General features: G+C 43.7%; 1 protein-coding gene across 3 annotated transcripts in view; it reads right to left on the reverse strand.

The window, feature by feature from the left end:
* Window positions 1–18,397: 18,397 nt before the first annotated feature.
* LOC143373448 (uncharacterized) overlaps window positions 18,398–27,848 on the reverse strand; it is a 59,383-nt gene continuing 49,932 nt past the window's right edge. For all 3 annotated transcript variants that reach the window (XM_076820730.1, XM_076820739.1, XM_076820749.1), the window contains exons 6-10: window positions 27,309–27,755; window positions 25,777–25,986; window positions 25,501–25,700; window positions 25,075–25,199; window positions 18,398–22,528 (exon numbers count right to left, since the gene is read on the reverse strand). In XM_076820730.1, coding sequence (XP_076676845.1) covers window positions 21,480–22,528; window positions 25,075–25,199; window positions 25,501–25,700; window positions 25,777–25,986; window positions 27,309–27,755 — 2,031 coding nt within the window. In that variant the 3' untranslated portion in view covers window positions 18,398–21,479. The remainder of the gene's footprint in view (window positions 22,529–25,074; window positions 25,200–25,500; window positions 25,701–25,776; window positions 25,987–27,308; window positions 27,756–27,848) is intronic.

Below are 27,848 nucleotides of genomic sequence, written 5' to 3' on the forward strand. Positions count from 1 at the left end.
CTCTTACCAGAAGACGCAAAAGAAACATCAGAGTGTAGCATAGCTTGTCTTACAGATAAATCTACAGCGTTATTGAAGCATATAAAAAAACGTAGATCCCAGTAAAAATTGTAATCCCCGCGGCTTGGCGGTGCTTGAGGCGGCCGATAAAGCAGTAACAAAGCAACTGAGTAGCAATGAACACGCCGGAGGACCTTCCGCGTGCAAGGGGCGCGCAGGAAGAAACTAATTCTCCTTTAAAGACCCGCCGCCATAAGTATCAACGGAAGGCGATGTTATATGTTAATTTTAAGCATACCGTGGAAGAGCAGAGCCAGCATAAACTCGTTTGGCCACGCTACTCCCTCCAGAGCTGTACGCTAACTGATACGAATGGTTTTCGCGAGACGTCAGTATGCTAATTCAACCTGCTCTAGCATAATACTTCCACGGCCATACTTTCCGCCGCCATTTCCGCTCGCCTACTAATTCCCTATACCTGTTTCGGGCCTGTCTGCGAGAGGGTAGGCGCAATTGATGTAGGCCCACCCTTCTCGTGGCCCGCGCGTAACGTGTCCCTTTGCGCGGCTCCTCCGGCACCGGAGCAGACACAGCCGGCAGTCGCGAGGGACACGTAGCCTGTGTCCCTGTAAGTTTATGAGAGCATAACTTACCGGCAAGTATGCGACGAAACTCGTGGAATTCCGAACGTCCGCTGTCTTCCTTCTCTGGCTCCTTTCGGCCGTCCCCTTCGCGCCTGGCGAAATGGCACCTAAGGCCACGTTTTTGCCCTTAACGAACGCAGCCCCGTGGCGCGCGCAGGCTACGGTGCGCGCCACGTATGCGGCACGGAGGTAAACAGGCGACAGATGCGTGGAAATAGAGTGGAGATACAGGGAGTACTCCTTTTGGGTAAAGCTTTTCTTTGGAAGGGGCGATGCAACTGTGCTGGGGTAGAATTGTGGCGAACATTGTTGTAGGGTTGTTCTAGGAATAACCCGAGGTAACAACCAAATGCTAACGCATAGATGAGGATCCCTGGTACACTTGCGAGACCCTCAGGACCTCTGCTCCAGATCTGCGGGATCCCCAGGCGTCCCGAAAGCTTCAGGATCTCCGTGACTCCTTAAACCCTCGAAGATCTCCAGAATCCCCGACACGGGGTAGTAGAGTCGTTTGTATCCAGTCACAGGGTTGGTTGGATTTTAATCAAGGTTAATAGATTAACAAGTGACTTCCTAATGAATACCTTAGCTTTTAGAATAAGTTTGCTAATACCATCTCTTTAAAGTAATTCGAGTTCGAGGGGTGAGATTGTGAAAGGAATGTAAACTTCCTCAATAATCTTCTCACGGGCACGAAGTCGATTCTGGCAAGCGTCCCCGCTCGTTCGTTAAAACAACACTGGACATGTAGTTTGTTAATCTCTTCTACCACCGCGGTATTACCAGGTGGACGAATGGCAGCCGCGGGGCAAGCTCGGGAAAAGCCAATCCTGAGCTATCTAGATACACCTCGGGGCTCGGAGGCCAACAGACTGCGCGGGAGGTGTAAAAGTGGCGGCTGGACGAAAGGGAATAAGAATAACCCCATTCACGGCACACGAGATCCAGTTCTGGCCTTTCCTCCCTCAGCGACAAACAAAAGCTAATGCACTTCTGCCAGATAACTGCCAGCACATCCCGCAGGGGATGGTCCCGCTGCTGTTCCACCCGCCCTGCTTCTTTCCTCTACTTTTCTACTCCCACTGCGCGTCGTCCTTTCGTCGTCCCAGCATTGTGTTCAAGGGGCTGGGAATTCTTTAGAATGTCAGTATTATTAAACTCAAATAGTTGTGTGGAGTGTTTGAAGATTTTTTTAGGCCCGTTGAGTTGGTTTCTCAGAGGTGGAAGGAGCACTCGAAATTTCAGTAGGTCGGTCCAATCATGGACAGACAAAAACAGCAGATCGAAAGGCAAATAGGATGGCAGTGCGAAGCATCAAAGTTCTTATCTTTCGACTAAGAAGCAAGTGCAGTGATTCTTCGCTTAATTAGGGGAACCGCGAGTAATAAATACCGAAGACTGAATAATGCATAGTGGAAGACATAATGGAGGAGATTGGGGAAGAAGGATGAGGGGAGAAATAAGTGGAATTCACCGAGTCCTCCTGTAAAAAGGACGATGAAGCTTATTAAGTCTTTAGCGTTCCACTTCCAACGATGTCAATATTTCTCACTTAAATCGCTTGATAAAAATTAACTCGGTGAACAGCGGCGATACGCAGCGTTTCGACTCGGGAGGATTCGAGACGTCTTGAGTTTCAACTGCAAGAACATCGGGTTCAATAATCCTTGAAAATTTTTAATTTCACACATTTGATTTATTTCAGTTTTATAATAATCCTTGGAAAATTTTAGTTTTACACATTTGATTTATTTCAGTTTTATAATAATCCTTGAAATTTTTTAATTTTACAAATTTGATTTATTTCAGTTTCACAATAATCTTTGAAAATTTTTAATTTTACACATTTGATTTATTTCAGTTTTACAATTATACCCCCCTTCTCAATCTATTTGATTCAGAAAGCAGTTCGAAAATGTCTTAAATCTCTCTATTCTTGATATACACATCCAAGAAATTCGGAATTCGAAGTACAGTCGAACCTCGATAACTCGAAAACCTCTGTAAGTCGAAACTTTTCTTCATTCCCTTTCGCTCCGGTATAAACACGTCTACAGCTCAAAATAAAACTTTCTTAACTCGAACTATATTTTGCATATTAAATTATGTAGTTCACCTCTACAACTCGAATTTAGAAGAACTCCGACCTCTACAAGTCGAAGTTTACTTCTATTTCGTAAAAAGATCTCAAAATATTGAGGAAAATGTTTTCTCTGCATTATTTACGATTGCAAATGCTATTGAATTGCAATACACTAAAAAACTAACACAAAGCAAAGTTACAATTTTTTTTAATATGTAATACACAGTAATATTTCCAGCATAAAATGTGTTTTATAATTATTTTTATACATGTAGTACATGAATTTGATTATAGTTATACAAAAAATAATTGACCTAGATTGATTAACAGTCGTAAAAAGCCTCTATAAGTCGAATTTTCGTTTCTTAAACCTCTAAGGTGAATCTCCCAATTTCTGCTCATTTAAGAGGCAACTCGTCATAGAGAAGGTGTAAAAAATTTGTTTGTGATCAAAATTTGGCAGAGTAATTGATTAATTCTTTAACAATAAATCAACCAATTCAAAAACTATTTAAGAAAGATATTTCAAGATCTTTAAGTAATTTCTAATTAAATATATAATGCTCTAAATGTTCTTATTTCTGCTCATGAAAAATAGCGATGCATGTATTGCCCCAAGCTCGTGCAACACTCGCGTAAATGTTCAAATAATTTAGCATTATTTTCTTGCAACTATAGTACAAACGTAACGCATATTAATAATCAGAAAAATACGAAATGAGCAGAAATTGGAACATGAGCAGAAATTTGGACATTCACCTTATTACTCGAAAACTCGTTAAGCCGAAACCTCTATAATTCGAAGATTGTTTCGCTTCCCTTGTGAATCGAGTTATCGAGGATCGACTGTATACCGAAATCCCCGGAGCTGGACTCGCCATAGAAGAGAAAACACGCAGACAGTTTTCCCTGTTCCTACGAAATCGCTGTGTGTCGAATCGATCTCGTCCGAAGTAATTCGAACTGATTCGCCGCATTAACAGTCGACAATGGACGAGCAATTGATTGTAATTCTGACGACTCGGTACAGAACGGCAATCCGAGCCGGGATCCCCTGTCGATTCGGTAAACGAGCCCACTCCCACCCACCGCCGATCCCGTTTCGGCGGGCACGCAGCGCGGGCAAGTCCGCTTTTCCCATTCCGCCGTCGTAACAACGCCGGGCGCATTTCGCGTGGCGCTTAGGACGAAAGAATTAATCGCGCGCAATCCTCCGTTTACGCGGGCGAACGTGCCCGATAATAACGTGTCACTGGCAGACGCGCGTGCAAAGGTTTACTTTCCGCGACAGCGGCCGGGTTAACGTGGAAACGCATCGCATTGTACGTTTATTAACGTTGCGCCCCCGCGGGGAGCAATTCGTCCGAGAGTTTCTGAGCGTTTCTAAGCGTGTCTGAGCGTCCCCGAGCACTCCTGAACGTTTCCGAGCGGCTCTGAGCGTCCCTGGGCGGGCGTTTAGAAAACTCCGGCGATACTAGCAAGCGGTTGAAAAGGAAGTGATGGTCAGTCGTAGCAATTCCCTCCGCGTTCTCTGCAGCGTTTCAGACCGCTCGGACTTAACCCAGACGTGGCAATCCTCTGCACGTTTTCTCCACCGTTTCGGACCGTTTTGGATGTAATCCAGAGCTGGTGATTCTCTGCACTTTCTTTGCATTGTTCCGGACCACTACAGACACGACGCAGATATAGTAATTGAGGACCTTGTAGCAAGAGGGGTGCAGCTCCATCTTTACCAACTTCGAGTGGATTAGAGAAAGCTGTTTATAAAATTATTGCTTTCAGTTGACATTAAGAAGAGAATAGTACTAATTGAAAGATATGTATTTCCGCAAAATAAGTAGTGGTTGTTGAGTTGATAAGTTTTCACTTACTTAGTTCTACTTTTTGGCGAAAAATATTCTATAATAATAAATATTTAATTATATTATTAATTGATGACTGGTTAATTTTTTCATCTTCTCGGTTTTTTTTTTAAATATATTGTATTGTCATCCAAACTACGCACGCCTGCAAAGCTTCAAGATAATTGGATTGGTGGAATTGGTTTAAATTGTTTTTTATCATTTAAATTGAAAAGAAATTCATTTATGTATATATTTGTAAAAACACGTTTATAACTTGGTTAAAACTTGACGGTAAGCTATCAAAATTTGGAGTAGATTGCATAGTGAAGATAGCGATTGACGAACGAAACGTGTGTTAGTTCCGTTTTAGCTGAAGGTGTGCGTGTAACGCGTATACGTATTATGTCGACGAAAAAATTTCTTGGAGAAGACGAAGAAAAATCTTAAAAATTCCGACTGATCCAATAAGACGATATTATGATATCTCTGTTATGCGCGGACCGATTTTATTGAAATTGGTCTTATTCGAAAGCTTATATGCGGTTTACATAAGAAAACTGCCTTTCAATTTAGAAAATATTGCAGGTGTGATGAGATATTAATGAAATAAGTTGCAGGTTAGGTTGGAATAGCCCGGCGACGAGTAAATGATAGCGGTAGCGACAGTCGACATATACAGGGTGTCTTTCCTGTACTTTCTTCCCTGTACTTGGCGTCGAGACGCTACCGCTTCTCTAGAAACAATCCCATCACAAACGCTATCGAAAACTATAAAATTCCATTCAGAAGGAACGCCAAAGCTCTGACCCCCAAAGTGGTACCAATTAATCACCGCGTCCAAGGGTGGAGGGAGATGCGTGTTCACGCCGGCATTAACGCAAACTTTCATTAACGCGCAACAACTGCGACAACCGATTTCCTGTAGCTCGTTAAACGCCATGTATAAACTGTATTACCATCGGCATTCCATCGATGGGCAACGGTCGAGTCTCTGTGCCCCCTGTTTTTCCGTATTAACTCCCCTCCTCCGTCGCCGTCGCGGGGGTTAATGCGAAATCAGCGCTGCAGGTACAACGATAAATGAACGGAACGTTGCGCGGGCTCGTTGATTTCGGGGCTGTGCCATCGCAAACTAATATCGTACGACATTATTTACAAGCAGGGGCCAGCGTCAATCGACGGGCCGCTTTATCCCCGCTGTTTGCCGAGTGACAGAGGCTTACGCCGACAGGAAATGGGTTCCTGTCCCACTTTTCATTCGTCACGATCGATCGTGTCGGCGCTAAGTGCGTATTACGGGGTGATTAATTTTACGCCTCCTCTGTCCGCCCGCCGTGCGCCCGCCCCCCAACCCCTATCGTCTCTGCACACAGTAACCCCGTTCGCGTTCCGGGGCCCTCCCCGCTGTTCCCTGCTCTGTCAGCCTCTCTGCACACTCTCTCCCTCTCTCGCATTTAAATCGATACCACGGTCTGCCCATCTTCCTTCTTTCGTCTTTCATGCCCCTCGTAGTGTTTCCTAGCTTCTCCGATTCGTGGGTCGCTTTGACGTGAATTTTTAGCGACACTGGAATCTTGTGAACGCTGCCGGTCGATCGGTGTTTACTAGGTTGCTAGTGTCTCGTGGTTTGTGTCGCAGAACGTACAAGAGGTTGAGCATCCGCGACACAGTGCTATTCTCTTTGCAGTGTTTGACCATCGCAAGGATTCGGGGGATTTAAATATTGAAAAATACCTGTGCAGAAGCATTGTGAGTTAAGGAAAGGACAGCATCGCACTTGATAAGAATAACGCTTATTGTAAATGGAGACGTTGGTGTTTCTTGGTACTGATTCGGATTAATACGCTTATTCCCGTGGGTTTCAATGGGTTTTTACACGAGTCCCAGGTTTGCAAACAAGAAGTGACAGACCGAGTGTCTATCAGATGAGGAGCACAAAGTACAATTCAATCGGAAATCCTGACGGGTCCTTGAGTTCTGCAGGGAGACTTTCTCTCCACAACGGTTCGAACGATGGTTGCTATGGATTGCACTACGTTCTGAGTGGTTTTATTCAGCGTGCAGAAATTTTAATCTTTGAAAGGCTTTCGTCGAAATCTGTTAGATTGCAGTGCTCGAGAATATGGTTGAAGCAGACTGAAATCGATTAGAGACACTTGGGTAATGTCCCCTGGTCGGTTTCTTTGGGAAATGTAGACGGAGAGGCGATTCGGCTGATCGATAACGGAACTATACCACTTACCGAGAACAATGACTGACCAGCGAGGGATACGTTCCGCTTAGGAGGACGCCTAATCACTGGAGCACCTATTCCACTGGCGGAGATGTCTGCACAATGACCAGGGACGTGCTGCTTGGAAGGATGCATTCTACGTAGCGGAAAGTCTGACCAAAGTAGGCTCACGCTACTTACTGTATTGCCTGGCGGCGGCAGCGCCCATCTTACTTAGCAAAATCAGTATCTAACCCCAGTTTTTCAACGTATTACTGTTTAATTCACTTCTATCACGATGTTAATTGATCCTTACATGGATTTGGAAATGAAAATTTCAAAGCTTTAGTTGATTCTACGACGAATACGGTCAGCGTGCAGGAATGTGCTGTGTTTGCTTGAAATTATTTATTTGTTTTTTTTTGTATTGCTGCAAATTCTAATATAAAAATATTAAGAAAGGTTTTAATCAAAAGTGTTACGAACAACAGTAAACGCGCCGTGGTTCGTTACAAAGGAAATAATAAGGAAATATTTGCAAATTAACAGTAAAAGCAGAAACAGTTAACTTTGGTGGAAAATACATCAAGGGACTTAAAGGGTCCACTGTGACGGTTTGAAAAATTAAGCTCTTTTCAAAGATTTTTTTCTCCGTAGATACAACATATAATGCAATAAATCTTTTTGGTATTTATTAATCTACTCTTATATTATACTAAAAAATTTAAAAGAATTTTTTTAATTTGTTTTAAAACTTTAAACGCGATTATCTCGAAACGACATTTTTTTCAATTGGTGCAGGTGATTGCAAAAAAAAACTATTTGACCAATCAGTCTGAAATTTTTACACGTTATTCAGCACATCGGTGGCTATGGCCGGGACTACGGAAATCCACAAAATGTACACATTTTCCGACGGTTCAAACGGGTATTCCCCTTAAAGGGTTATGTAGTCAGGCGACCGAAAACAGGCGAATGTTTGTGAATTTTTTTGAAAAAGCGAAAGCATGTATTTTTAAAGAACTTTTTGCACTTAAAAGAGCAACATCTAAAGAACATTTGGTATTTTTTTCGTCGAAAAATAATAATTTAAAACAAATTGGCGACTACTTAAATTTGAAATCCTGATTTTTCCGTGCAAAAATCACGCGAAAAAGATAAGGTTTTCAAATTTAAATAGCCACCGTTTTGTTTTAAATTAATATTTCGCAGATTCCCTCCGTTAATCAGAGGATACATTAATATACCAACGAAATCTTTTTTGTTCTTTGATTTTAGATAATCTAGTTCTGAATGCCAGTGCTCACCTCAAAACCAAATTTTTAAAAAGGCTTCTCAGATGTCGGTTGTTATTTTAATATAAACTTAAATATTTTTCTACGAAAAAATTACCAAATGTTCTTTAAATGTTGCTCTTTTAAGTGCAAAAAGTTTTGTAAAAATATATGCTTCCGCTTTTTCAAAAAAAATTCACAAACTTTAATAATTACCCCAATCAGCTAGCAGTGAACCTACTGGTCGAAGAAGAAGACACCAGGAGATTAAAACGCAACAAGCCTCAGGATTTCAATAGATTTAAATCACTTCATAACTATCAAACGTTATATAAATTTTTACGTGATATCTGTGATGTCAGCTAGAAGATTTACTTAATGCCGACAGGCAGATCGCAACTAAAGAGAAATATAAAAAAAAATTCCTCGAAGAACAGTTATACCTAAAACGTGCCACTGTCTATTTTTCCCCAGCAACGCTCGAACATTTGCAGCAGGTTCAATATTCCTCTCGAAAACAACGAAATAATCAGTCTCGAAACGTGCCACGGCGAGCGGCGATAACACGATACGCGGGGACGCGAATTAAAATAATTACCGCGGCAATTTAAACAATTCCCGCTGCTGAAAGACACGCGGGCACTGTTTCTCGGCTAATTATGTCCGACAATTTCAATTATCGCGCGAACGAAAGCGTCCCTCGAAATGCCCGACACGTCCCCGCAATTTGCCCGTCGAATTCGTCTGCCGCCGAATTTTGTCCGCGTACCCGCTGCCGTTTATGAATTCGCGCCGACGCTGGACCCCGCAAAAAGGTGGAAGTCCTGATTGAACAACCGGTCGCCCGCCCCTCGGCCCCGCGCCGCTCCCTTCAAAGCGAGCAGATATCGAAACTTCCGTCGCGGGGAGCGATAATTAACGATAGCGGTCGGGGGGGGCGAGGCTGCGCGGAGACGCGGAACGCGAGCGGATATTTCATTCGAGTCGAATTTACCAGCGTCCATGTAGATTGTAGGGGAATTAAAGAACGCAAAAGCAGTTCGTTTCGCCGGCGATATTAGATTGGAAAAGCTGCGGAGGGATGCCTGCAGGGCGTAGGTGATGTAATCGAGGGAAGGTTGTATTATAAGGAACGCTAGTCGACGGGAGAGTTTACGAGGGGAGGAATTATGGATGTGAGAATTCTGCTGATGGATCACACATTTCGTGCTTTGCAATTCGACGTTTACTGTTTCTACCGATTTTTAGTTGAGCTTCAGAGGAGTTCTGCGGTCAGTTGGCAGGGGATGAGACAGAAATATGAATCTCTGTGCAAATGGGTGGTCAAAGGGAATTCTTGCGGTGGATCGCAGATATCCAGCTTGATAATTAGAGGTGAAACTGTTTCTGGCGATTTTTAGTTGAACTTCAGAGGAGTTTCGTGGGACGGAATGAATTTTCTGGCTGAGCACTGGTAACTAAGTGGCTCGTCAAAAGGCCACAGTGAATACAGTTTAATAAGCGGGCGTATTTAATATCCGCCAGAGATTCCGCCGGCCCTCGTTACGCGGACAGGGCTTCCACGCTCGGAGTCGCGATTGCCAATTAAAGATGCCTCCAGGAAACGGGGCTCTGAACGTCGGGCGGGCGATCCGGACGGCGTATACATTGGGAAGTCAGTCACCATGAGCCGCCATAAAAGTTTGAGTGCGTTCCTTAATGCGGTATTCGCATAGGAGGAAGCCCCTTGGGGTGGTTGTTGCGTCGAGTCGCGTCTCATGAAGGAAGAGGGAGCGGAGAAGGAGGAGCTAGGGATGGCTCGAGAGGGAAGTCGTAACTGCTTTGGTTCACGGCAGTTCGTTCCGCTGTGACGCTGCTTCTTCCGCGTTCCACCGACTCTCCTGTCTTCTTCTGCATCTCCCTCTACTCCGCCAGGCTCCTCGAGATTTTTCCAAACGCTCCCGGACTACAATTTCACTATTTATCGCGACGGAAAGGTGCGGCGTTGTCGATAACGACGCTCCTTCAGCAGCATTCCTCTGTCTCGAGGGACGCTGCCACCTAGCCCTACGTACCTCTACAAAAGTCCTCCGCCAGTGCACGAATATTATCACGATACAGTCGATATAATCAGGACATAATCGATTCACGTCGTAACAGTTGCCAGCCTAAGCATAGTAGAAACGTGAGGAGACAGTTTGGAGGACGTGCTCCAGTCTCCTGGATCGTGCAAGAAAGAATAATGCGAGTTGGAGAGACTCGATGGGAGGTCCCCCCGTAACGAGTCCCGGGCGCGTGTTAATTTATTTCGAAAGCGCCTTTACGAGGGCGGCGAATGATTCGCGAAGAGCCTGTAACAGCGGTCGCCAATGACTTCGAAGTCGATCGATTCCAGCGGGGGCGAACTTTCATTGGGAAAGTCTGATCGCGTAAAAGCTCTTTTACGAGCAGCTTAATACTTGGAACCTGCCGAAGCTTCCTTCCTCCGCGGCTAGGGGCTTCCTTTCTCTTCGTGGACGATCGCCGAAGTTGAATTACACTTTTACGGTCCGCGCGGGGCCCCGTATATCTGCCGGCGCGCGACGGCGTTTGAAACGGGCCCCGATGTCCCCTCCGCTGCAAGCTTAATGCCAATGATCGCGCATGCAGCTGTGTCGCTAAATTTCATTTCCCCTCTATAAGCAACCCTTTATCTTTTTTCGTTCTCGCTGCGCCGGTGTAATGGGAATCGCGAGAAATGAAGCGCATAAATATGGGGAACTGTCCGAGTACGTGGGCGCAGATTTACGCTTCCGCCCGCGGGTTTAATTGTGCGCGAGAAGTTTACTTGCAGTTTAACTCGCAGATAGCTTATAACGAGGTACAGCGTTTTAACGCGCTGCAACGGTGGCTGGTACCGATCCGCGACTGGTTTTCTTTGCAATTTTAAGCTCCAGAGGGGTGGAAAGGGGAATTGTAATGTTTTCGAGATTCTACTTTAAAGGCCATTGAATTCTTAGTATGTTCTTTTAATAAAATTGTAAACAGATCTCTTACACCTGTATCTCACGTAACACTAAAATCCCACCCCATCTTCGGTAGTAAAAAATGACACCAAATCCCTGCAATTTTTATCGCCACAAAGCTTCCCTTGGAAAAATAGGAAAATTCGACTTCCCAAAGTAGGGTTTGTCGATCTCAAAAAACCGGGTTTAAAAACCGGTTTTTATTTATAAATTTGTAAAATTCGAAAACAGGTTTTAAATTTAAAAAACCGGGTTTAAATTTTAAAAACCGGTTTTATATACTAGAATTAATATTCAGAAATGAATTAATTATTTAATTAAAAACGTTAACATTTTTACTTGAAATCGCTTCGGACACAAGCATATTGTAATAGGTAACAGATTACTGTGAAACTACTCTTCATAAGTTCCTATTTTCAGAAAAAAATACTAAATGGAATAAAAATTTATAATTGGATACCACCTTTTAAAAGATTTATATTTTATACGGATATTAGTTATTATAATTAACCGATTTTATTCAACTTCGATCCTCTGTTTTTTTGTATGTTTGTTTGTATGTTTGCTTGTATGTTTCTTTGTATGTTTGTATGGTTCAAATCTGGCAACTCATATTTAACCCACTTCCAACTATTCCATTGTTTTGAAACTTCGCAGGCGTGCGTAGTTTGGATGACAATACAATATTTAAAAAAAAAAATTAACCCGCAATTAAAATATGTTGTTTCATTAATGCGAATGAAAACTTTCTAACAACAAATTCATTTCGATGTTTGCTTCTGTATCAAGGTGATTCATATCCTGTTATGAAATATCGTGACTCACGATTTTATTTAAAGTGATATTAACACCATCAAAACTGAAGTACAAGAAAAGAATTATTTTTTAGTTTTCAGTGCGTTTTAATTTAGTTTTTACTACATTTTCAATAAAATCGTTTAATATAAAATTTTTTTATATATATATATATATTATTTGGTTCTCTATAGATTATGTTTTATTTTGTTATATTTTTGTAATTCCATAATATTAAGGAAACTGAAATTTTAAAAAAAAAGTACAACTATTTATTTAGTATTTTAATTATATTTTTCTGTGAAAATTCGAAAACCGATTTTTTGGGAACAGTGGAATTCGAAAACCGGTTTTATCAAAAATCGTTTTTTTCATAAACCCTATCCCAAAGACACTGTTCCATCGCCACGAAGTCCCACCGGAAGCCTCTGCACGCAAGGCCCAAGAAACTTCGTTACGAACTCTCGAATTCGCGTCGCCGCCACCGCGAAGCGTCCCTAATTCCTTATTAATCACCGAGCGGCAGGGATCCCTGGATCCCCGGCTTTGAAGCGGCCAGGACACGACCGCATACAATTACAAAACATTTCAGAAGTTGCTGGTTCGATCCACAGCGAGCGTATCCTCCTCCCGCTCCGACTCACCCCCCGACGCCCGATACGGGTGTTCCGCGGTGTCTACGGAAACTTCTGGCAGCATTTAGCGCGGGGACCGGCTAAACCGTGCCCCGATGCCAGTTTCTTGGCCGAATTCGCGCCGATAAAACAAATCCACGATGGGGGTGGTTCCGTGAGCGAGGTCCGGAAACGGGATCGCGCCTACCCGCCTTTAAAGTATCGTCTTAATCTAGGCTGCCCCTAAAACCGCCACCCTCCCGCCTACGTAGTGGAGACGGGCCTCCGCCTTAATTCCAGCCGCGTAGAACTTGTGCAGTCCTGCTGACAAATCGCCCGCCGCGGGATTACCCGTCGACGAAAAACTAATTAAGCCCGGAATACCGACGGTCGGAACGACGGTTCGTGGAAATATTCGCGTCGGACGTAGGCGCGGGACTTTCTGCGCTCGCGGCCGGAGAGCCTCGGCGTCTGTACACAGGGACGCGCCGGGGGTGGCTGCCTCCTCGAGTATGCGATCGCAGGGCGACAGAGAGAGTGAGAGATAGGGGGAGGAATTGAGGCAGTCGCGCGACTTGGCAAAAAGCGAAATCGCTCGGCTTCTATCCGCCTATCTAAATAGTTGGCCGAGTCCATAAATTTGCCCGCTTAACGCCACCTCGCGCTGCTCTCGCTCTCCCGCCCCCTTTGTTCCTGGGGACGGCGGGGAGAAACGGGTGCGCTGCGGTGGGATTCGGGGTATCAGACCTGGTACCCGGGGACAGGTAGCGACCGGGAATGAAATGCAAAGGACATTGGCTGAGGGGGTGGTCGCCTGCCGCCACCCTCTGCGGCCGACGACTTCTTCCTCCGCTGGCTTAACGCCCTTAATCTCGGCTTTATTGTTAGACCCCTAAGTCACCTTCTGGAGTGGTTTCTATTGCGCTTCGGCCGGGATGGTTTTGCGTAGCTATTGTTAAGCACACTTTTAAAACGATTTTATCGCGACCCTGCGAGCTCCTCTTTGGTGGTTGGTTACTTAGGAGCAGTTGTTAAGGGATTAGTGATTTTTGGTTAGCGAGATTGTGGATGCGGATTATGTCCGCGCCTTTATTGCGGCTCACTTCTCTTAAATTTTTCTAATTCTTAGCCTCGCAAGGGGAGGACGATTTCAACTTTTGATTTAATTCTGATTGTACAAATTTATATTTATATTTATCTGTTGGTAATAATTATCTATTAATTTAAATAGCTTATTATTACCAACAGATACATATAAATATAAATTTATTAAGGTAAAAATTTTTATTTTTAAGTGGGATTTATAAATTTTTTAATTAATTTTATATTGAAAATATAATGTTTTTTTTAAACTATATAAATTAGAAATATAAATGATTAAACATTTTGGTTGGAATTAGAAGTTCTATATTTTATTTCTGTTTAATTGGATTTTTGATCGTTGAAATTATTAACAATAATTTACCTCTACTTTGGTTTCAATTAATATATACAAAGTAATGATTTGACTTTTAATTTCGACTTAAATATTTGACTTTTGTTATGTGTATACTTTTATTCTGAAATTTAATAAGATATACGTGGTGATAGATGGCTACTCGTCTTCACAAAAATGAAGATTAAAGTATTACGACCAGAGTTGGGCAAAATGTAATCTAATTACAAATTACAAATTACGATCAAACTGTAATTGTGTAATTGACTACACATTATTTTCTGTAACTGTTAATTTAGGTAGTTGACCATTTGTTTTTGTCAACAATCTAAATGAACGATTACTGAAAATTAAACTGTAATTGTGTAATTGATTACACATTATTTACGATTAAACTGTAATTGTGTAATTGCTTACACATTATCCTACTTTGTAATTTGTAATTAGATCACATTTTGCCCAACTCTGATTACGATCCATTAACCAGAATGGTTGTGGCGCTGCGGAAAGCAAGTTTAATCTTCATTTTTTGCAAAAACGAGTGGTCATCTGTGACTAAAATAAACGCCAAAAGTTTCATTGGTAAAGATTTACCACGCTGTCATTTGATTGAAATCCGTGTGGAACAGTCCTGATCATCCCCTTGTCAGTCGTATATTCTTCTGTGTATTCTCTGTCTTTAAGTCGATCGTTTTGTCTCTAAGGCGAGGTTTTATAACCTAAATACTTTTGTATTTTGTGATGCCATAAAGTCGATATTATTATTATTACTATTATTCGATAGATCGTCCCTTTGAGAATTTTGGTATTACTTAGTGTTTATTGTTTATTAGAGGTACACATTGCATTTACTTCTTCGCTTACCACCTCATCCATGGTTAGAGCGTAGCTGGGAGTGTTGATTTCGAAATTCGACATATCCAGGAAAATTGGGGTAACGGTACGTAGAACATTTTCATTAAAATTCGTGGCAATTTCGCCAGTTAATCTCCTCGTATCGCCTCGTGTCGCCGAAATGCAAGGAGGACGATTAGGTTTTCCTCTGCATCGAGGCGCGAACTTGGAGACAGCTCCGCTTCGTCGAAGATTAAGCTAAGTCCCGTGGACAAAGTGGCTCATTGTCTCGCTCTTATCGTAGCAATTGACTTCCTTGTGCGCGAACCCTAAGCCTCATAAGAACGTTTACGGTAATTTTGTCCCAATTCCAAGTGGAATCTTTTTAGGGGTGCGTCTCTAATTATACCGCGACGTTGCAAACTACAACCCTTTGCCTGTGGAAAGGTGCGAACGTGCCATTAGCAGCTGAAATTACTGTCCTCAAGTTCTGCGCTTACTGTTAAGAGCAAACTGTGTATTTCCTCAAACCCTTCCACGGTGTTTGCAAATTTCTCAAGCCAGACGCGATAATCCATCTATTTCTGCAAGAATACAAAATACAAAAAAGAAAAACAACTGTAAAGCATCAATCTATTTATTTAAAATTCTTTATCAATGCTCAACTCGCTTGGAATCCTCAAATAATATTTCAAAATTGTCTAATGATATTTGTAAGAAGGGAGGACTTCATTTTCCTTCGTACCGGTATTTCGCAAAATCTTTTCTGTTTCTGTTGCAATATTTTCAAATATCTCCACCTATTTCTGCAAGAATACAAAATATAAAAAAAACAACTGTAAAGCATCAATCTATTTATTTAAAATTCTTTATCAATGCTCAACTCGCTTGGAATCCTCAAACAGTGTTTCAAAATTGTCTAATGATATTTGTAAGAAGGGAGGACTTCATTTCCCTTCGTACCGGTATTTCGCAATATCTTTTCTGTGTCTATTGCAATATTTTCAAATATCTCCAAGTGACAAGAAAAATCGATTTACCTACTTATTCTGGCAAGCTTTAACGACGCTTCAGAGATTTGCCGAGGCAGTGATAACAAGATTTAGGGTAGCAGAGGAGAAGTTCTGGCCCGATCGGACCGACCACACGTTCGGATTCGACTTTATGCTCGACCCTACAGAAGGGCGGAAAAGGTACGAGAAGAAAGGGACAGGCGATTCTCCCGGTCGCCCCTCCCTTCCACGATACTAATAGGAGTGTCACGAGCAGACCGAACCTATAATCCGTTCGCGCTAATTTCACAGAATACCGAGAACGTCAGATTTTATGTACAGGTTTATAGGTCCTCGGCCAGTCGACACTTTCCCCTCGAAATTTTCCCTGTCTCCCTTTCCAACGACCGTGCTATAAAAAGAGGAATTCCAATAAAAAAGAAAGTCTCGAAATCCCCTTGGACGAAGCAAGTCCCTGCCTCCGCGTATCCTGCGAGCGATATTTAAAAAAGCGAATTTTAAATTAGCCCTCCCAGCGATCGTTGCCCAAGATTTTTTCCCAACAATCCCAACGGTAGACTTCGCTCTGCTCTCTTTTTGCGTAAAAAAAAAAATAGTTACACGATGAATTTTTTATATTTGCGACCGTTTCAAACGCGGGACCGTTTAATCAAGCGCGCTCCATTCCCCGGCTTTTATTTTATTCATACAGGATCGCCCGTGTAACTGAATTTACCCAGCGTAATTCCATAAATATTGACTTTATCGAGAATTGTTAGAGATGGAACAGGCACGGTTGGCAGGAGGCACGTAACGAAATAAACAAGTCCGCGTTTATCTTTCGTCCCGAGACATTTCACTTTGAATACTTTTTAAATGAGCGTGCCCCTCGTAGCAGTCCCGCTCGAGCAACGATTTTAATTGTAGTAATTAAGCGACTGTAATCCACATCGAACCCGCGTTCAAATAACTTTCATGGGACCGAAGTTATAGCAAACGAAACCTCGAACGAAACTTTAAGTGAAACTCTAGAACTCCAGCGACAACTACCCCCGAAATGCATTTATTACAAACAATAGAACACCAATATCTAGAATCTAAATTCTTACCAGACCAAAGGAATAAAAATCCCCCCCGCGAAGGAGTATCCAAGAAGCCGTGGCCAGCAGCTTCACCACCGATACTCTCCTGGAACGCACGTATCTCATTTCGTAATTCACCTACATAAATCCCCGACGACTTCGTGGGTGCCCGTCTATTTCGAAAGTGGGCCAACGTCCCGGAGTCACCAGAAGTCCTGCGAGTCATCCCTCCGTCGAAGGTCCGCCCACCCCCCCCGCCTGTAATCTCGAAAGTTTTCCGCGCTCGATCGGGCCGAGAGGGCTGGGGGTAGGTCTGGTTAATGAAACACGAAATAATTAGACCGAGCAACTTCCGTCGTTGCCCATCGATGATGGCTGCGTTTCCATCTACACGCCCGGCCCAGATAGCTTTCCCTCGGTCGCTCGGCGGCCCTTAAAGCGATTAAGATCGGCCGGTTGAGCGCGTAACGGCGGAAGCGGCGGGAGAGAGGGATAATTAAAAAAGTAATGGGTAAGCCGAAACCTGTCTTGGACGACGCGCTCCGGCGCGCGTGACCGGAAATAACGACAGGTATCGACGGTTGGCTGACAGACGGAAGCTTGGGTATTTGGTTACGCGTTTGTCTGGCGCAGATTCCCGGACGGGGGTGGCTCCTGCGGGGCTTCGAGATATTCCCGTGGGAGTGATGGCTCGTGGATAATTCGGCAAGCTGCCGGGGAGGGCAGGAGGTTAGAATAATGGGGATGTAAAAGTTTCAGACGGGTCTCGCGATCGTACAACTCGTGTCAACTGTGTTTATTGAAAGGGAACGGGTGGCGAGTAAGGGATTAGCATAGAGCATATGGTACACGTACAGTAGGAGAGTTTACTTTCAATTTTTCACTCGTTTTTAACTTTCCATTCGATTTCAACTTCACTTAAAGGGTTGCGAGTCAGCGTTGCTCCGGTGGGCGGTCCGAGAGCACGAGCGCCCATCGCGTCTTCCAAAGGTCGCGTGGAAGGTGGCGCTCGAAGCCAATGAAGTTGCGGGCATGTAACGGATGGGGAAAACTCTAGTAGTGTGCGTGTAGGCTCGCATAACCGAATTATGTGGCTCGTCATCAATCTCTATCCATCTAGCACACGCTCCACCTCTCTCTCTCTCTCTCTCTCGCGCGCGCTCTCTACGTCCAGAGTTATTTGACCTTCAAATAATTTTCAAATACAAACGAATGAAAAGACGACAAAATTATTTGGTGGTTAAAATGAATTCCCGTCAAAGAAAAAGTTATTTGTGGCCATCGGATAAATTCACGTCGTGAAAAAAAAATTATTTGTAACGTTTCAAATAAAAATAATTATTTTTATTTCAAATAAAAATAATTATTTTTATTTCAAATAAAAATAACTCTGTGTTATTTTTATTTCAAATAAAAATAAATCTGTGTTATTTTTATTTGATGCCGAATAAAGATAAAGTCTCTTCTATTTGATGCGTTATTTAAATAATTTTTTATTTAAATAATTTTTTATTTAAATATTTTTTTATTTAAATAATTTTTTATTTAAATAATGCCCATCTCTGCAATAAACCAAGGGTTTTAATTTAAAAACGAGGAAGCGGTACAACGAAACATTCTTTATTGAATCCGCCTTAAGTGTCTAAGTTCACGCACGAATTCCATCCCCATCTGATTGGACATCGAATAATTACCACGGTTGCCTTTTTCCCGCGATGGCCACGCCGAAGGAAGCTTGCACGCTGTCCGTGTCACGAGCACTTAGCTTCCTCCAGCGACAACGAGATTAATCTCGCTCGAGGGTGCGACCAAAGCGAGACCCTCCCCCTCACACCTTTCCGACCCCTTTCGCTACCCCACGGTGGGCGAGAAACTTCGTCTTTCTCGCGCGTCCAATCACGTTCCGCTTTTTCTTCGGACAAGCTGCTTCCTGAATGCCAAAGACTGACCCCCCTTCGAAGAATCGACGACGTCGGCTCGTCCTTCGTGGCTCGTATATATTCCCATCGAGTATCCGATCGCGATAACGCTGCGAAACGGCCCTACTATCGTTCCCCGTCCACGGGGGAAACTTGTTCCCCAACGACGAAATTATTTTCAGACGCTACCACCGAGACGATGTTAAATCAAACTTCCAACACGGGGATTAGGAAACTACTGGTGTTCGACTCGAGCGTCGCTGGCGAAGAATTTACACGGAAATGAAATCGTTTTCAGTGGAAACCCATTCCGAACTTGCGCTACTTTGTGAACATCTTGACGGAGCTGCTGGTTTCAAATAAAATCGCTGGTAGTACTTCGAGGAGTGCTAGACGCCACCTTTTCTCTATCTTCTAATGGAACTTTCGGTGAATTCGTAGATTTTGAACGGGCGAATTGGAATTTTGCTTGCAAATTGCTCCGGGTATGTTTCATTGGATACTCGGTTGTCTCTTTTGATTATTAATTCGGTTAGCCTGTAGGAGTGAGTTTGCCAGCGTTCCCCCGTGAACGTACATCCGATTACTGGTGCCATTTTGGTGCCACGCGGGGGCGTCCATCAAAGCATCATTGAAATAGTATCGCGATTTATCGCAGCTTCTCTGAACAGATCTCATCACGCGGCGGAATAGTTGGTCGCAAGTGGGACACCGAATATATTCGGCTAACGAAGTCGCCGGATATCGATGGCTCGTACACGCGAAAAGCGATCGACGAACGGCCCAACTTGCAAATTACTGGAATAGCTGGCTGTTCGCCCGTGATGGCGATCATTTATCGATCTTGGGGGATATATTTGTGTCATTAATCGAGGGGATCAGATATGCGACTGCTGCAAGGGTGCCCTCGAGGAGATCCGACGATTTTAGACTTTAAATAATTTTCTGGCATACAGTGAGCCGCATTAATATTCGGACACAGTGGCACTTGGAAATATGTTATTGTGTATCTGTAGTAATTCTGGAAATAAGAATGTGTTTAAAAGAATTTGTTGAAATTCGTAAAATTCCCGAAGTTATAGGCATTTGAGTAGCGGGAAATGCATGGGTGACACCCGGTCACTCGGCGCTCACGTAAAACTTTAAACGCGTTTTTCTCGAAACAGTGTTCTCCAAACCGTGGGACCTGTATCTCCAAAAGTTATTATCCGATTCGACTGAAACTTTTTTTACTTTGAAGAATACACTTCTGGCTAGGAGGGAAACCAGGCAAAATTACAAAATGACATTTTTTTAGAAAATAACGATACTTGAAGTTCGAAATCACTTTTTCCCTATACTGTTCGCTCTTTCCACGGCTTTAAAGATTATAAAATTTCACTATTTTGTAATTTTGTCTGGTTTCCCCCCTAGACAGAAGAATCATCTTCAAAATAAAAAAAGTTTCAGTCGAATCGGATAATAACTTTTGGAGATACAGCGCCCACCGATTTGGATCAATTTTTTGACGCCTTGATTTTAACGACTCTTCAGTGCCGTCTGCAATGAGTAATTATAAAACAAAAAATATATTTCTATAATTTAAGACATTCTTAATACAATGCAAAAAGTCCCATTAAATTATATATAGTAGTTTTCCTTTAATTAATTCCTAAAAATCACCTATTTTTGGGGGCTCTAGACCGGAACCTCCCCTTAATGCGTCTCACTGTATCTGCAGGGTAAGAAGTTTGGGACCGATTATTCTTGGGGTTATCATATTTCTCGAGGCAAAAGGGGTGATAGTATTATTCACGTTTACCATTAATCGAGGTGATTTAAAATAATCTTGCAGGGTAACTCGAAGTTCATTAGAGGCGTTAAAGGTGACCGTCAAAGACTTTAATCAATTAATATTCGATGCGAAGCTAAACCAACGTGTACCAATAAATTCTCGTCCACCAATTAGTGCGCAAGACGCTCCCCCTGATAGTTTACAATTTCTATTTCCCAATACCTGTTCCTGTTTCCCGAAATTCAAATTAGGTACTTGGGTGCCACGTTTCAAAGTTCCTACCGCGAGTGAACACTTGGCAACTGTTTCTCATTCAGCAACGTGGCACGTCACTTTAATGATTCGACGCGACACTCTATATTGTTGACCGGAACTAAACATCGAAACTGAACGGCAGTGTTGCGCGCCCGTCCGCGATCGATGGTAAACTTCACCGACAAAGTTTCGCGATTTTCGAAGGAGCCGATGCGCGTCCTTTCTTCGGCGGCAGCAAGTTCGTTAGGAAGTTTCCCGCGGAAGAAAGCCTCGGCCGAGACGAAGAAATTCCCGCGACCACTTCGATGCACTTCCCAGTACTACGGAACGAACTTACCAGGCCACTACCCACACAAAATGGCCGAGCTACTCGCGTGACCTCTACGCGACATTATCTCCGCTGGAACATCCCCGCGAACGTCCCCGACTGTCAACACTTCGACTGTTCAATTTGCAGTTCCGTCCCTAAGTTTGCAAATTTGTAATCCTTATCGGATAGCTCTACTTCGCGCTAACCGAGTCGACTGTTTTCTATTACTCTCTAGGAAGCTTCACCCCCAAAAGTTCCTCTCCTGTGAAATCAAGCTTCACGTCGAGTTCAAGGAACACAAGAGTCCGTCACCGATGTCACCTCGAAGACAACCTGTCCCTCTGTATCTGCTTCGGAGTATCGTTCCCAAGGAGTTGGACTAATTTCTCACTCAAGTGTCCCTGAAAGAATGGCCGCCCCAGGGTCGATCAGATGAGCCTGTCGTTGGAATAAACGTCGGTGATGGCGGCGCCATTTTGGTTGCCCCCGATGTCCCTCTTCGCGACGCCGAGGATCTTGTTCCTCCTGCGCGGCGGTGTGGGGACGACCTCGGGCACCTCCAGCAAATCGTCCAGACCCCTGTTCAGCCTGCTGGGCTTCTCGGGCGGAAGATCCGCGGCGTTCCTCAGCCCCACGCCCGACGACACCCTCCCCCAGCCCTCGTACGGATGAGAAACGGTGTTCTTATCTAAATCCTTAGGACGTTCAGTGAATTCCCGATCGTCCCCGGCCTCGGTCTCCTGCACCGACTCCTCCCAGGCGCAGAACGAGACCTTCCTTCCGGTAATCGGCTTCCTGTCCTCCAGGATCTGGCCCAGAGACACGGGAGCCTCGTTCTTCCGCTTGGATTCCTGGCCCACTAGATCACCCGCTCTCCCTGCAGCCTCGATCCTCGGGCCCCCCTCGAAATGGTCGTCCTTAAAATCGCCGAGCTCCACGGGAACGATCTCCGGCTGTATCAGCTTCTCGAGCGCTCCTTCCTTGCTGCCATTCATCTTAACTTCATCCTTAGCGCCATCCTGCGGCTCCTCTTTCTCCAGCATGTCCGACAAAGCCGCCTCCAGCTCGGTCAAGCTGGGCGTCATGGAGCTCAGGTTGCTCTCCTCAGCAGCTTCCTCCTTGAGGACCTTGAGCAGGCTCGAGTGGTCGGGGTCCAGGGCCTCCGGCTTGATCCTCGGCTCGGGGCTGGGCGGCGGTGTCTTGGTGTTTCGTTCGTCGAGGCTCTTCTTCAGCTGGTTGTGCGCGTCCTTGGCGAACTTCTCGTCGAAGAACTCGTCCATCCTCTGCACCTCGAGCATCTCGTGTGGCAGCGACTCCTCCGATATCGTCCTGACCAGGCCGACCGCGTGGCCAGTCAGCTCCTTCGCCTCGTAGGTGTCCTCGTCCGGCTCGCTCTCGTTCGACAGGCCGAGGATCATCCTCGACTCGCTGGATCGATCGGGCCCGACACCCTTCTCGCCACGACCGCCGATCGTATCTGGCAAATGGAACGCTCGTGGTTTAACTAGTCACGTACACGGATAGTTGGCTCCTCTCTGTCGCGGGGAGACCATTACCTGGAGGACTCGCTAGCGAACCCGATACGCGGGAGGATGTCTACGTAAGCCGGGGACGTATGCTAAAATCCGCGTGTGCGCTTCAAAGCAGCGATATTATTCCAATTCCACCGGATAATTTCACTCGTCGTACTGGTCCAGGGATTTATTCGGTGGTACGAATTCGAGAAGCTTGGGATTAGAGGGCGCATTTCGGGGGGTGTTAGTGGTAGTTTGGTGGATAGCTGAAGATCAAATGAGAGGCATAGTGCTTGCAGGTGTATTTTGGGACTAGATGTTGCGAATATTAAGGGGTTGTACCTAGTCAGGCGGCCGAAAAGAGGCGAATATTTGTGAATTTTTTTTGAAGAAGCGGAAGCGTGTATTTTTACAAAACTTTTTGCGCTTAAAAGAGCAACATTTAAAGAACAATTGGTAATTTTTTCGTAGAAAAATATTTGGGATTATAATAAAGTAACAACCGACATCCAAGAAGCATTTTTAAAAATTTGCTTTTGCGGTGAGCACTGCCATTCGGAACCAGGTTATCTGAAATAAAAAATCTCAGGTTGACGGAGAGAATTTTCCGAAATATTAAGTTAAAACAAAATGGCGGCTATTTATCGTTGAAATCCTGATTTTTTCATTCAAAATCCCGAGAAAAAATCATGATTTCAACTTCAAATATCCGCCATTTTGTTTTAAATTAATATTTTGGAAAATTCTCTCCGTCACCCTGAGGATACATTAATATGCTAACGAAATGTTTTTGTTTTTTGATTTTAGATAATCTGGTTCCGAATGGCAGTGCTCACCGCAAAAGCAAATTTTTAAAAATGCTTCTTGGATGTCGGTTGTTACTTTATTATAATCCCAAATATTTTTCTACGAAAAAATTACCAATTGTTCTTTAAATGTTGCTCTTTTAAGCGCAAAAAGTTTTGTAAAAATACACGCTTCCGCTTTTTCAAAAAAAAATTCACAATATTCGCCTCTTTTCGGCCGCCTGACTAGGTATAACCCCATAAGGGGTGATTCTACTTTGATCGGCCGAAGAATTAAGCTATTTGTAAAGATTTTTTCTGAATAAATACAACGTGTAATGAAATCTATCTTTTTGGTATTTATTAAGCTACTCTTATGTTATACAAAAATAATTAAAAAGAATTTTTGCAATTTGTTTCAATTGCGTTTTTACAACGTCAATATGGCACCTAAAAAAAGAGGTATATTCACGGCGTACGTGATTTCCCGGCTCAGGCTTATCCGAAAGAAAAAATTCCAAAAGATTCTTAATCTGTATGAGTGTCGCTATAGCCCCTAGCTCAAGTAACAATTTTTGTCGACAAATAACCGAGATTTATCTCATGGAACACTCGAAAATACATCCTTTTGGGTGTTTTGTCAAACTTTTTCTCAAACCGGCGCCATTTCCTTACTTTTCAACAAAAATTAGTTAATCGAGCTACGGGCTATAGCGACACTCATATAGATAATGAATCTTTTGGATTTTTTTGTTTCGGATAAGCCCGAGCCGGGAAATCACCTACGCCGTGAACATACCTCTTTTTCTAGGTGCCATATTGACACTGTAAAAAAACGATTAAAACAAATTGCAAAAATTCTTTTTAAATTTTTGTGTATAATATAAAAGTGGCTTAATAAATAGCAAAAATATTTATTTCATTACATGTTAAAATATCTTTAAAAATAGCTTAAATTTTCGGCGGTTCAAAGTAGATTGACCCCTTAATAGCTAACTTGTTCCAAGCATTGGTGTTGAGGTCCAATTTTAAGGAGAAACTGAAGTACCGTAAACTGGGGGGACATTAGTAGTACGGAGTAACGTTGGCAGTTAATTAACATGCATTGAAGAAGGAAATGAACAAAAGTTTTACATATTTGGACACTCGTAGTACAATCGCTAAAGAAGCAATGTTATAACGGGATACTTAAAGCAAATATAAAAATGGTAACTTTTATCTTAATATATAAAGCAGAAAATATTTGCGTGTTTCTCTGTCACCTAAAAACTTTCGAACGGTAAACTCTGGTGTCGCGAAATGTGTCCCAACTCATTATGCCTAGCTAATCCAGATGAATGTGACTATTTTCACAAGAAAAAAATAAAACATTTTTTTTTATAAACTCATAATCTAAATATCGGGCGAAGCCGTGTAGTAAAGCTAGTATCATCTAACAAAATGTTACAAAAATCTGCCAGTGTTCCCCAGTTTACGGTAATTCGTATTGCAACTCCAAATAACTGTGTCTCGAAAGCAGGTAGGGGTGGATCTACATTCATCAGTATCTTCCCCTTATTTTCAGTGTGTTACTTAGAAAATAACCCGGAAATTTCGTGACAGCCATTTAGATTGGCCCTGTAGGTACACGGAAGCAAGCCCCAGTGCCTTGTTATTGCAACAGTGTTTTTCCAAGGCAGAACGGATCAAGGACCAACACCCTCTAGCATTTGGCGTCTATTTACCTAAAGCTGAACGATGTTTCGCCTCGTCCAGGAAAAACGGTTCTTTGGAACCGGGGGACTCGCAGGCGGCCGAAATTCTGCAACTGTCCGCCAGCGTGGGTGGGTCGAAGTACCTCAAGTGCGACCTACATAGAAGCAAGTGTTGCAGAAGAAAACGCGCAGCTCAACGCATCAGTATTAAGTGCCTACTTAACTTGCTTGCTATAGTAATACAAACACAAAATCGCAAAACTGGATGTCAAGAAGAGTAAGTCCAATGGTAACTACAAAGCCAAAAACTCCATTTTCCAACCGCAAGTGGTGGTAGAAAGACCACGCCAGACGTCCCTAAACCCCAGAATATGGACTTACACCACTTGGCATCAGGGCTCCCCTATTAAGTCCACTTAATCGCCCGTACACCGACCATGGATAATCTCTACCGACCTATTTGGAAGCACTTCGGAATATTCAGGTTCCCCTAGCACAGGGGACCGTGTTTTTCCGAACATCTCAGGCTTCTGCAACAGTATTGGAGACGCAGCTGTGCCACGATCGTCCACGGATCCCTTGCCACCTCGATCCGAGAAATCGACGACGTCTGCGGCCTCGTGGGGACGGTCCTCCTGGCTGGCCCTCGAAGTGTCCTTCGCAGAAAGCAAGAATCGTCTCTACCGACCAGGGAGCACGTAAACAGGATAGAAACGTGGGTCGGGGGCTCACCTCCAAAGAGAACGGCGGCTGGTGATTCAATTCGCAATTACCGATACCGCTGAGGTCCCAGTCCTCCGATTTACTCGGGTCGTACTTCACGAAAGGCGCGGCGACCACGCTGTTCCCTCGGCAGTCCAGCTTCTCCAGGACCTGATACGGGGATAGGTTATCGGGGCTGCCCCGCCTCGGTATGTAGTCCTCCAGTCGCACGCTCGTTTTCTGCGGATTACAATAAATTCGCGCTTTATCCAACCCCTGTCGTGTTTCTCGCGGAGAGTTTCACCCCTTTGGCGCTGGGATCTTGGAGCGTTTAGCATTCTTACAGGGGCGCGCGGTGGGAGGTTGTATTCGGAACAGAATCGATTGGTCGTTGGAGATTAATTCTCTGACAAGGGAAGATCCCGAACCCGAAAATTCAAAAAAATTCTGAAACTTTGTGGATATGTAGGGAATTTCCTACTGATTACAACGCAATTTTTGTTTGCTGCCCAAATTTACTCTAAGGGGGTGTAATTGACCCCTGAAGATTCGGCTATTTTTCGATTTTAATTTCTAACTCGCAATCTTTAAGAGATAGAAAAGAAATTTCAAGACAAAAGTTACTTCTTTTAATTAGATCTATTAAATGGTAAATGTTCTATCAATTGTTTAAACAATTAGAAAAAAGTTATAAACTAAAATATTAATAATGTTTTCTAAAATTCGTTGTTTCACGTGAAATCTGAACTTAAATAATTATGAAACAGCATAATCCATATTTTTTTCCATACAATTTCAATATAGCCATTTCATAAGCCATTTTTAAGAAATTTTTTCAGGAATAATTTACAGTTTTCATACAAAAATTGTATTACCTATCTTTAGTACGCTGCCTTAAGAGACTATATAAAAAAAAAATACAAAAACATCCATAAATTTAATATATTATTTAATCTTCTAACCCGCCCCCCCCCCCCCCCCCCACGCGAGCTTGTCGAATGTGTAACTATGGAAGAGCAGGTCCGAATTCAAATTTCTTTTTTTTATGAACTATGTTAGTGTAGTTTCCGTTGTACTTACCGATTTCTTAAACAAATTATTTTTGTAAAAACGGTGCGCTTTAGGAGAAACATTTCGAAAATCCGCGAATAAGATGGATAGTTTTCCTGAGCAATAATGACATGACAAAGATTAGAGTGAGTAGATTCTAGGGTGGAAGGTGGTCTAGTACCGAAGCACTGCAATTGGAAGTTTGCACCTAAGGACCTTTCCTTCCTACACTCTTCTTTAACTTCCTAAATCTCACTGTTGCTTGGTACACTATCTCCGTAGATACACACAGTACCAAAACAGTTATCTATACCTACTCTGAATTATCTACAGAGGAAAGGGGAAATCTGTGCCACGGATAAAGACCATCCCCCAAGGGGCGAAGCCACCCTGTTACCAGAAAAAAAAATAGCGAAGCTCGGCCCCTTTCACTTTTCCCATAAACTTGTCTCTTACATGGCAAACCCCGTGTAAGCAACAATACCAGCGCTCTGTATAGAGGAGTCGTGTACCTCGGAAAAGGGCGAGAGGAAGGATTCAGCCGGAAGCGATCCCGTGCTGCTCCTGACGGGTCTCCTGGACTTGGCCCTGTCTCCCCCGCCCTCGTGGCCCTTCGTCCCTTTCGCCTGGTGCCTGGCCACGTCCAATTCGTCGTAATTCGGCAGACTGACGGTGCTGTAGTTCTTGGTCCTCGCCTTGCCAGTCGATTTCTCCGTGTCCCTCGAGGTGCTGTTCATCTGCTCCTCAGGATCCATCGGCCCCCCTTTGTCCTCGCGATTAGGAGTCGACGAGTCCTTGCTGCTCCGGCTCCTCGCGAATCTGTCGTACTCCTCGCCCTCCTCTCCCTTGCGCTGATGCTGGCTGGCCTCCGAGCTCGTGCAGGACTTCCTGTCCTCCAAGTGGGACGCCCTCTTACCGGAGACCATGTCGCTCGATATTATCCTTCCGGTCCCATTAACCTGTGCGGAGGTTAGGCTGGTTAAAATGCAGGGGAATTGTGACGTTTTTAAAGAGCGGCTGCAAATGTTCCTTCGCTCGCTTCTAAGTGATAT

This window comes from Andrena cerasifolii, chromosome 1, assembly GCF_050908995.1.
Source record: "Andrena cerasifolii isolate SP2316 chromosome 1, iyAndCera1_principal, whole genome shotgun sequence".
NCBI classification, from domain to species: Eukaryota; Metazoa; Arthropoda; class Insecta; order Hymenoptera; family Andrenidae; genus Andrena; species Andrena cerasifolii.